General features: G+C 40.3%; 1 protein-coding gene across 1 annotated transcript in view; it reads left to right on the plus strand.

The window, feature by feature from the left end:
- Positions 1–682, plus strand: part of CUNH5orf24 (chromosome unknown C5orf24 homolog) — a 10,725-nt gene extending 10,043 nt beyond the window's left edge. The window contains exon 3 of the mRNA XM_018565306.1: positions 439–682. Coding sequence (XP_018420808.1) covers positions 439–479 — 41 coding nt within the window. The 3' untranslated portion in view covers positions 480–682. The remainder of the gene's footprint in view (positions 1–438) is intronic.
- Positions 683–11,292: the final 10,610 nt, after the last annotated feature.

The raw sequence follows: 11,292 nt of genomic DNA on the forward strand, positions 1-11,292 counted from the left end.
AAAAAAAAAATATATATATAGAGAGAGAGAATTATATACACACACCCCTGAAAAACAAAATATGGCAAGACTAATTTGCAAGGGAATTTTGCCTTAGCTTAGTGAATGAGGTTAATACCACTAACTGGAGAATGATAATGGAATAATACCCAAACCTTAGAGGACTCCATTTCATAATAATACTAATATACATCAGAAACCAGGCAGAATGGGCAACACTTTAGAAAATTTATTAGAATTAGTATATCCTTTGATGCATAGCTGGTAAAAAAAATAAAAAATCAACAAGGACAAAACATATTGTGGTCTTGAATGGTGTCTAAATGCTCTTTATAGGGAATCTATATAAATATGGTTACTGAGTCTTCTTTTACATTGAAAGCACAATTTGTGGTATGGATTAAGAATGGATGTGATGTCTCATACTTTTCTCATTAGGAAAAAAGCAGGAAGCCTTCATGTGTTCCAGCGATGCATAGGACAAAATGGTCTGGACTTAAAGAGTTGTACATGTGTACATTCTGGACTTCTTTCGCATCACATGCAGCTAAAGAAAATGTCCTTACCAACCTCAAATGCAGATCATTCTTACAGTTATTTTGCTCAACCGGATATCTTCTTTATTTTGTGACCTGGCAGCTGAACGGATTAAAGGCACTGCAATATAAGTTTGAAATGAACTGAAAAGACTGTTGCTATTCTAATGATATACAATATCACTATGTTACAAAAAAACTAATTAGTACTGAAATGTCGTCCCAGTCTAATGGTAATTCTAAGAAAAAAAACAACTTAAAATATATGTACAATACATGTTGAAAATAAAAAAGCAAGGAGAAATAAATCAGTAAATGACAGTTTTGGTTAATACTTTTATATTTTACATAATTCTATAATTTGGTTAAACATTCTATAGTAACATTTCTATACAAATTTATGTTAAAGCTGAACTTCAGGCAAACTGCTCTATACATGGAGAAAAACATTGTATATATACACACAATATATATGAAAAAACTTTCTCACTTGTCAAGCTACTTGTAACCCTGTTAAGCCATTCTTGTGATTTGGTGCACCTCTCTGCTAGACAGCATAGCCTGGTCTGTGTCCTTACTATACTACACTGCAGTTAACCTAATTCACCTACTTGTCACCAACCCACTGACTAGACAATTAAGGTGAGTGACTTTACCAATGATGTCACCACTCTGCTTTCTTCTCCGAATGTTACATTTACATTACTAGGCAATGTAGTAGAGCCTGGCCTTCCTATTCTGAGACCTGCTGTGCAGGGAATTAGAGGATGCTAACAAAGATAGATGTGTGCCCTTATACTAATTATATGCAAATATCACATTTTAAGCTATATCTAAATGAATTAAATGAGGGTCTTTTATATATGCCAGGAGTTCAGCTTTAATCAATTTTCCGGCTCCCAGAAAAAGACGAAAGAAAGGAAAACAAAAGTTCCAAACTCAAGACGGTCTGGGTTATACAGATAGTTCCTTCATTTTAGTGGAAATGAAGGTGTTAAATGAAGACATCCAAGTGAGATAAGATTTAATGTGGTACTTTTATGTTGTAGATAAGGCAGTGCTGGTCTCGGCCTATAGGATAACCCCCACACACAATTTCATGGACTTTCTCTTTGGATCTTAATGACATTTATTGATGCTGATGGGAGTGAAACACCCAAGCCTTTCAAAAGTTCATTCAGCCTCTTGAACTATCTACTGTAGTTACTGCATTCAATTGAAACAATACTGCTTAACATTTTCTTCTTTTGTATAATCGTTGGTATTCTACATGTTTTAAACTGTCAAATCACTGTGAATGTTGTAGCAATTTGTATAGATACTCTATCTTACAAAATATGTATAATAGCATATGAAATGCACATTCACAGTTAAAAAAAAAAGTGTGCACTCATTACTCATGAATGGTAAATTTTTAAAATGTACTGAAACTTTACATTTTGTGTCATTTATGTTATCATGTTGTGCTGTTATGGGAGTCATAAAGCAAGTATGTATGTGTATATTAAAATGTTTTTAAAAATATATATTTAACCCAGTTTTAAAGTTCAAAAGGTTCTTTTTGTTTTTGAGAGGTAAGTTTATACCATTTTGTTTTGTTAAAGCATGTTCATGTATATGATTTTGTTTATCACATTGGTTTTTCCATTTTCACCACCAAAATAAATTAAACATTCCCTATGTGTAGATCATGTTTTGAAGATATGTTTTCTTCTGTGTATTAAAAATTGATAATTTGTTGAAAATGTCACAGATAGAGCCCATGCAGATGAGCAGCAGTTTTTTGTTGTCTTAACTGTGTAGTATTTTTTGCGAATTCACCAGTCTATATGGTTGGAATTAGAGCTTTAACCAGTTTGAAATGCTTCTGAACGGGCCAAAAAATGTGTTTGAAAATAAAAATATTTTTAGTACAATGATAAAGATAAAGCATACAGTATATTAAAGTAAACCTTTACATATTGCAACTTATCAGTATGTGGTGGCTGCAATAGTTTTCTGCTTCCATTTCCCCCCCCCTTTATTTACACCTTGTGATCCTCACAACACTTCTTGTCCTAGCACATCACTGTATTTTATCTATAGGGGAGCAGTGTTGTCACCTTAGGTGGATCTCTTGGTTTGCACTACAGAACAACCCCCCCCCCCATCTCAATAACATTGGAGGGAGGTATTATCTACTCCACAGAAGGTAATTGGGGAATCCTGATACTATTGTTTGAGATTTTAATTCGGTGCAGGGGAAGTTGCAAGGACACAGTTTTTGTTCTATATTTGCCTAAAAGAACAAAACTAACATCTAAGGACAGGCAAGCTGCCGTTTATTACACATTAGTTCCTGGGTTTAGATGTACTTTAACACATATGTGTTCAGCAACATCACAGACTTCCACATTTCTTGATGGTGCAGGGGTTGCAAATTTATTACAAAATTAGGTATCAGTTTCAGTAATTAGGTGACATCATCTGTCTTGAAAATGTCCCCTTAAGCTTCAAGTACATACAAGGAAAATGTGTGTTCCCCATGTTAAGTAATGAGATGCTGTGTTTCAGCAGTGTGCAAATTAGAGTTTGACAGCAGGCCCATTTGTGTATTTGTGCACTTTTTTTCTTGCACTTCCACTGTTCATATGTGTTTCATATATTGTAGTTAGTAAAGTCTAGTTAAAAATCACCTGTAATGAGAGAAATGTGTAGCCTGTCATTGCTGATCTTCTTGCTAGAAGTTGCTAGTTGCATGACCCAGAACAAGCATTGCAAATCAGGAAAGTCAGAATGCCTGGTCTGTACATTTATTCTGGGTCAGTAGCTTAAAAGTATTGAGCCAATTTTCAGAAATGTAGTCTGGTTGTTGCCGCCTTTTATCTATCAGGTGACCAATATGGTCTATGGCCCACACACATTAGATTACAGTCTCCAATGTTTTGCTGGATCAGGCAACAGCTGATTTCCTGTGGGGTAGCACACAATAAGCATTCTCAGGGGACAGTCAATATGGGTAAATCAAAAACTTTTGCCTGACCAATTCAAATTTCCTCAGTGCTAGGACTGTGGCTCTCCATCCTTCTGCCATCGCCTGTAACAGGAGCGCTTGTGTTTAGGGCAGAAACCAGCCAAAAAAGGCATTGTGGAATAGTTTGATCTTCCATGCATATGAGAGCATTTTCAAATATCTTTAGCCAATTTAATCACTTCAGTTCTCCTACCTGTATACCCCTTATGGACCAGAGCAATATTTACTGTTTATTTGGAGGTAACGTCAATACAAAGTAATATGTATGCTGTCTTTTGGCAATATTGCAAATGATTTTACTCTACGGAATCTATAGACAAAAAGACTTAACGAAAAAAAACAAAACAACTGTTGTAAATAAAGTATACATTTTATTTTATAACTTTTTATAATTCTGGTACAAAGTATGAAAACTTTATTTGCAGATGAAAAAAATTTGTTTTGTTTTACACTTTTGTTGTTATGTGACACTGAAAAAAAGTAAAAAAAAAATCCAAAACAAATGAAATTGAAAAAAATGTATATTAATGGTAAAAAAAAGAAAAGAAAAATATCAGCACAAAAATAAGGGTTAGGGGAGGAGGGAAAGAAGGAGTTAATTGAGACTGATTAGGGTTAACAATTAATAAGGTTAACAGTCAAATAGGAACACATATTATTAAAAAGAAAATTAACTTGTAAAGTTTGTTTACAGACATGGACACATGTGTTGCTACCCTTACAGGTCAATGAAACAATTCCTTCTGAAGAGTGATGAAAGTAGTTGTCTCATGTATACCCACCTGTCTTTGGTATAGAGTAAAGAAAGTGTGAAATAGATAAATGGTTGCTTTTCATTTTTTTTTACAAAGAAATTCTAAAATGGCCTGGACAGCTTTGTTGGTACCCATAGAAAAGATTATGAATAATTGGATCATAGTGATAGTTCAAGCTGTTTTCTGTAACTGGTATGACAAATGTCTTTAATCTTGTTATCAGTCAGTCAGCCTATTTATTTGGTATCAATGTGTGCACCAAACTGAACATGGACCAGAGAGAGTAAAGGAAAAAGAGTTGTTCAGGGAGGTCAGGAAGAAAATTTTAGACCAGCATGTCAATGGTTAAAGGCTATAAGACTATTCCCGAAGAAGCTTGATGGTCCTGTGACTACAGTTGCAAGTATTATTAAAGGTGGCCATACATTTTACAACCCTCGCAAGACTTTTGTCTTGTGAGGGTTGTAAAGTAATGAAAAAAACGTACAATCTGCCCATCTTGGACAGGCAGATCGTACTTGCGATCATCGCAAGCCCGCCCCCCTGAGGGGCTAGACTTCTGATGACTGCAAACGGGCAGTGTGCGCGTGCGCACACCGGCCCGTTCGGCAGTTGTCGAACAAGCAGGCCACTAACTCGCCGAGAATCGTACGATTCCCGTCGGGTTTTCCAGTCTGCTTGTTTGACGGAAGACGTGCGACCGTATAGTAGAAATGGTCGCACGCCTTCCATACACTTTGCGATTATCGTACGATCGCGGGATTTCCCGCAATTCTCGTAAGATAATCGTGCAGTGTATGGGCACCTTAAGATGTTTAAGGTCCATGGGAGTGTAGCCAACCTTTCTGAAAATGGCTGCAAGAAGAAGATCTACCCCAGGTTGAGCAGAAGGATAGTGCGAATGGTAGACAAAGAGCCAAGCATTTGTACATCAACAGTATAGCACATGCCTTTGGGTGCTTCTAGAAAGGGGGCACCAACTCATGGAGACAGCAAGGCACTGATGTCATCAACCCCCACAGCTGCCGGTTGGCTGCTAGGGCAGTCTGGTGTCCTGGCAACCAACCAATGATGTGTATGCTCTCCCTGCCCTTACCGAGTTTTAAAACTGAGAGAAGAGGACAGAACTTCCTCCCCCAGAGTTCTACTTTACATTAGAGTCTACCTTACAATACAGTCCCCAGATTTCACCCTTACATTAGAGCCTCCCCTTACATCAGAGTCCCCCCTTTTACATTACAGTCCCCAGAGTTCCCCTTACATTAAAGCCTCCCCTTGCATCATAGCGCCCCCCCCCTCCCCCTTCATTAGCATCCTTAAGTGTCTGACATAAAGGGGGACTCTAATGTAGGGCTGCAGCTAACGATTATTTTCAAAATCGATTAGTTAGCCGATTATTAAGTTCGATTACTCGGATTTAAAAAAAAAGGCTCCAGTGATGGAATAATAGTTTGTATTGAGGTTGTAATCCATCACGGGAGCCAGCTTGGAGCGGTGGAAGTAAAAAAAAAGTGTGGTGTGCAATCTAGTACATTATACAGCGGCGCAATACAGAATACCAGCAGCTACAGAGGACTACAAATCCCCGCAATAGTACATTATAGTATAATGTACTATTACTGGCATTTGTTGTAATCCCATATAGCTGGTGGTATTCTGCATTGTGCTGTATATAATGTACTATTGCGGGGATTTGTAGTCCTCTATAGCTGGTGGTATTCAGCAGTGCGCTGTATAATGAGTATAAAGCGCAATGCAGAATACCACCAGCTATATGGGATTACAACAAATGCCAGTAATAGTACATTATACTATAATGTACTATTGCTGGGATTTGTAGTCCTCTGTAGCTGCTGGTATTCTGCATTGTGCTGTATATAATGTATTATTGCTGGGATCTGATGTATTCCTCTATAGCTGGTGTTATTCTCCATTGCACTGTATACTTTGTTATTGCTGGGATTTGTAGTCCCCTATAGCTAGTGGTATCCTTGATTGCGCTGTATAATGATTAAAATCCCAGCAATAATACAGCGGTACAATGCAGAATATCACCAGCTATAGAGGACTACAAATCCCAGCAATAATAGATTATACAGCGGAACAATGCAGAATACCACCAGCTATAGAGGACTACAAATCCTAGCAGTAATACATTATACAGGCTGTTTAATGTATTATTGCTGGAATTGATTAAATACGTGTTCTGTTTCATGTAAAACTCCCTCTCATCTCACTTCCCTCACACTACTGCTTCTCCTGACTTCAGGGGATATCTCTCCCAATCCGGGCCCTCTCTTTTCTAATACTCTCCCTCCAAACCAGCACTGCCTTTCCTCTGGCAGCAGCTGCAATCCACGCACCCTGATTTCTATTCCCCTGCTTCCTAGAATCGGTCCTTCCTTCTCATGTGCCCTCTGGAATGCCCGCTCTGTCTGTAACAAACTTATTTCCAATTCCTTTAACATGCTTGCTGTTACTGAAACCTGGCTTCAGGAATCCGACTCTGCCTCCCCTGCTGCCCTCTCCCATGGCGGCCTACATTGGACACACTCACCCAGATCCAATGGACAGAAAGGAGGTGGAGTGGGACTCCTTCTATCCCCTCAATGCACTTTTCAAGTTCTGCCTTCACCTCCCTCTCTATCCCTCTCCTCTTTTGAAACCCACTGCATTCGCCTATTCTCTCCAATTTCACTGAGGATTGCCGTTATCTACCGACCACCTGGACCAGTATCTCGCTTTCTGGATGACTTCTCTGCCTGGCTACCCTACTTTCTCTCCTCAGAAATACCCACTATCATTCTTGGTGACTTTAACATTGCTACTAACATTAACCCCAGCTTCTACTCAATTTCATAACCTAACCTCTTCTTTTGATCTAACACAATGGTCAGACACTCCTACTCACTCTGATGGTAACATACTAGATCTTGCTTTCTCCCACCTATGCACTCCTTGCAACCTCTCCAACACCCCTTTCCCCCTCTCAGACCACAACCTTATCAGTTTCACCCTCACCCTGTCCCCAACACTGACTCCCCCTACACGTCACACTGTCACCCGGAGAAACCTTCGCCACCTCGACCTTTCTCTTCTCTACTCTGCTACTGACTACCTCTATGACAAAATCTCACCCCTGTCCTGCCCTGACCTGGCTATTTCTGTCTTCAACAGCTCACTTTCATCCTCCCTAGACACTTTGGCTCCCCTCACTACACGCAGACTTAGACCACGTCCACTACAACCGTGGCAAACAAAAGAAACCAGACATCTAAAAAGACATAGTCGTGCTCTTGAATGACTGTGGCAAAAAACTAGATCTCTGCAAGATTTCACCTTGTATAAAGCTGCCCTCCTAAAATATAATTCCTTCCTCCGTGCTGCCAAACAGACTTATTTTGTTACTCTCATTAACACACTCTCATCCAAACCTCGTCAACTCTTTTCCACTTTTAACTCTCTACTATGTCCCCCACCGCCACCACCTACTAACTCGCTGACTGTCCAGGACATTGCCACTCGTTTCAAAAACAAAATAGATACAATTCGGGATCAGATCGCCATTGTGCAGTCACCTTTCCCTATCCATATTCCAGACCCACCATCACACTTGTCACTCTCCTCTTTTGACCCGGTCACCACAGAGGAGGTTACAAAGCTTCTCTCTGACACCGACCTCACCACTTGCCCCCTGTTCCCTCACCACTACTTCGGTCACCCTCATACTCTATCCTACACTCTCTTACTCACATTTTCAATCTCTCCCTCTCTACTGGAATCTTTCCCTCCCCTCTAAAGCATGCCCTGGTCACCCCAATACCCAAAAAACCATCAATGGACCCTACCAACCTTAACAATCTCAGACCAGTCACCTTACTCCCATTCACCTCCAAACTCAAGAACGCCTTATCTACAGCCGCCTGCACCACCTCGCTGATAACAGCCTTCCCGATCCCTTACAGTCTGGCTTTCGCCCCCTACACTCCACGGAAACCGCCCTCCTAAAACTCACTAATGACTTAATAACAGCTAAACACAATGGCCACTATTCCTTACTCTTGCTATTAGACCTTTCTGCTGCTTTTGACACATAATAATGTAAGCAGTAAATGCGCTTTGGTGTTAAGCTGGATGTTTTATTGTGCTATTCAGTGTAAATCCTCACAGATCAGTAGCTTCTGCAGTAGTTTCCTCATTACGCATGTAAATCTAATCAACACTTTGTATTTGTACTGCAAAGCAAGTGACAGTTACTGACTTAATACACATCCCAAAACAGTGTGTCTGGTTCTAAAAATAGTTGGCTGCCCATTGTATTTGTTTTGTAGTCGGAGAAACAAGGGACAATGATCAGCTTTTTGACAAGTCACATCAGCTCTATGTTCACAGATGAACAAATTAAGCTTTCAAAGAAAAGAACACCATATCTACTGTGGAACATGGAAAAGGCTCAGTTATGTATGGGGGCTGCTTTCCTGCATCTGATGCTTTGAATCTGTGCAGAGCACAATGAAATCTCCAGACTATCAAGGAATACCAGGAAGGAAGTGCCAGAAAGCTCTGACTCAGTCGCAGGTCAGTGATCCTCCAACAGGATGATGGCCCAAACACACAGATAAAAGCACTCAAGAATGCCTGGAGCAAAACATTGGACACATTTGAAGTGGCCTTCTATGAGCCCTGATGTGAATCCGATCAAACATCTATGAAAAGAGCTGAAACACAGTCTGGAAAAAGGCATCATTTAAACCTGAGACAGCTATAGCAGCTGGCTCAAGAAGAGTGGCCAAAAACGACATACTTGCAAGTGCAGAAGTCTCACTGAGAGCTACAGAAATCACTTGTTTGCTTCTGATGTTTGTGCAACAAAATATTAGGTTAAGAGTCTCATCATATTTGCCCATATCATTTTAATTTGTTTATTTAAAATATTCTGTTAAATCAAAACAAAAAGCCAAGTCTGATTTGTATTAAATATGTCAATTTCAAGTTATTTCAGAGAGTTCTTCTTCATGGAAGGGTAACAATAAATGTGTCCACATCTGTAAATGATGTCATATGCAAGACCTACCCCTGCTGTGCAATACACAGAAGTTACTGGCTGTCATTTTGAATGGTGGCAGGGGAGAGGAGCTGGATGTAAGAGATGCATTCTAAAAACTTTATAAACTCTAAATACATGGGTACAGTGCCTTTAGCTTAATGCTATGGTGTGTACCAGCCCTAACACAGCATCAGTGCAGTGGCATAGAGTGAAGGACACATAAGTGCAGCGGAAGAGAGTGAAGGACAAATTAGTGCAGCGGCAGAGGAGAGTGAAGAAGGACACATTAGTACCTGTTTGTTATATTTATGAAAAAACCTATATCAGCCCCTGAACGCCCTTAGTTGTACCCTGTAACACCGCATATTGGTTATGTACGAATACCTTTTACGGCCTGTGAGGGCCAATATTGTACCTTGCCGTTATTACATGTTATATGTGTGGAAAGAAAAATGTTTGTTTTCTGGAAAATAAAGAATTTATAAAAAGGACACATTAGTGTAGCAGCAGAGTGACAAAAGACCTATTAGTGCAGCAGCAGAGAGTGAAGGACAAATTAGTGCAGCAGCAGAGAGTGACGAAGGACACATTAGTGCAGCAGCAGAGAGTGACAAAGGACACATTAGTGCAGCAGCAGAGAGTGACGAAGGACACATTAGTGCAGCAGCAGAGAGTGATGGAGGACACATTAGTGCAGCAGCAGAGAGTGATGGAGGACACATTAGTGCAGCAGCAGAGAGTGATGGAGGACACATTAGTGCAGCAGCAGAGAGTGATGGAGGACACATTAGTAGTGCAGCAGAAGAGAGGGGTGAAGGACAAATTAGTGCAGCAGCAGAGAGTGATGAAGGACACATTAGTGCAGCAGCAGAGAGTGATGAAGGACACATTAGTGCAGCAGCAGAGAGTGACGGAGGACACATTAGTGCAGCAGCAGAGAGTGATGGAGGACACATTAGTGCAGCAGCAGAGAGTGAAGAACACATTAGTGCAGCAGCAGAGTGACGGAGGACACATTAGTGCAGCAGCAGAAAGTAAAGGACACATTAGTGCAGCAGCAGAGAGTGACGGAGGACACATTAGTGCAGCAGCAGAAAGTAAAGGACACATTAGTGCAGCAGCAGAGAGTGAAGAACACATTAGTGAGCAGCAGAGTAAGGGACACATTGGTGCAGCAGCAGAGAGTGAAGGACACATTGGTGCAGCAGCAGAGAGTGAAGGACACATAAGCGCAGCAGCAGAGAGTGACAGAGGACACATTAGGTCAGCAGCAGAGTGAAGAAGGACACAGCGCAGCAGAGAGTGACGGAGGACACATTAGCGCAGCGGCGGAGAGCTAAGAAGGACACATGCACCATAGTGGCAGAGTGAAATGTTTGCATTGGTACAGAGTAGTATGGTGAATATGTGTTCATTAGATTAGATCTATGTTAAACATGTAAGCGATATCAGACGGATGTAAATAATTTTACCAATATGAAGATAATTTCAGTTTTCTTTTAATTTCCTCCCTCCAAGCTGGAGTTATTTACAAAACTGAAGTACATTTGTAAAGCTCTTGTCATACTTCAGCGTTTAGCACCGATTATCTTTCAGTACAGACTCTGGACTCTTGTGTACATCGCACAGCACTGCAGAGACGCAATCTACGCATTCAACGTTCCACACTAGAGGACTTCAGACTTCAGTTCGCCGACCCCGTGAGATTCCTGGACTTCCGGGGGCGAGTGAGGGGAGTCCAGAAATCTAGCATGCTACTGCGCATGTGCGGGTCTGTAGATTTTTCTGGACCCATTGTCATAACACAATCCCGCGGATCTAGACATTTTCCAGCCACATTTCTTGCTATATAATGTTAATTAAAAAAATTATATATATATATACATATATATATATATGTGTATGTTATATATTTTTTATAAGTACTTTTTTTAAAACAAC

Source organism: Nanorana parkeri, unplaced genomic scaffold (genome assembly GCF_000935625.1).
Source record: "Nanorana parkeri isolate BGI_ZX_2015 unplaced genomic scaffold, ASM93562v1 scaffold831, whole genome shotgun sequence".
Taxonomy (NCBI): Eukaryota; Metazoa; Chordata; class Amphibia; order Anura; family Dicroglossidae; genus Nanorana; species Nanorana parkeri.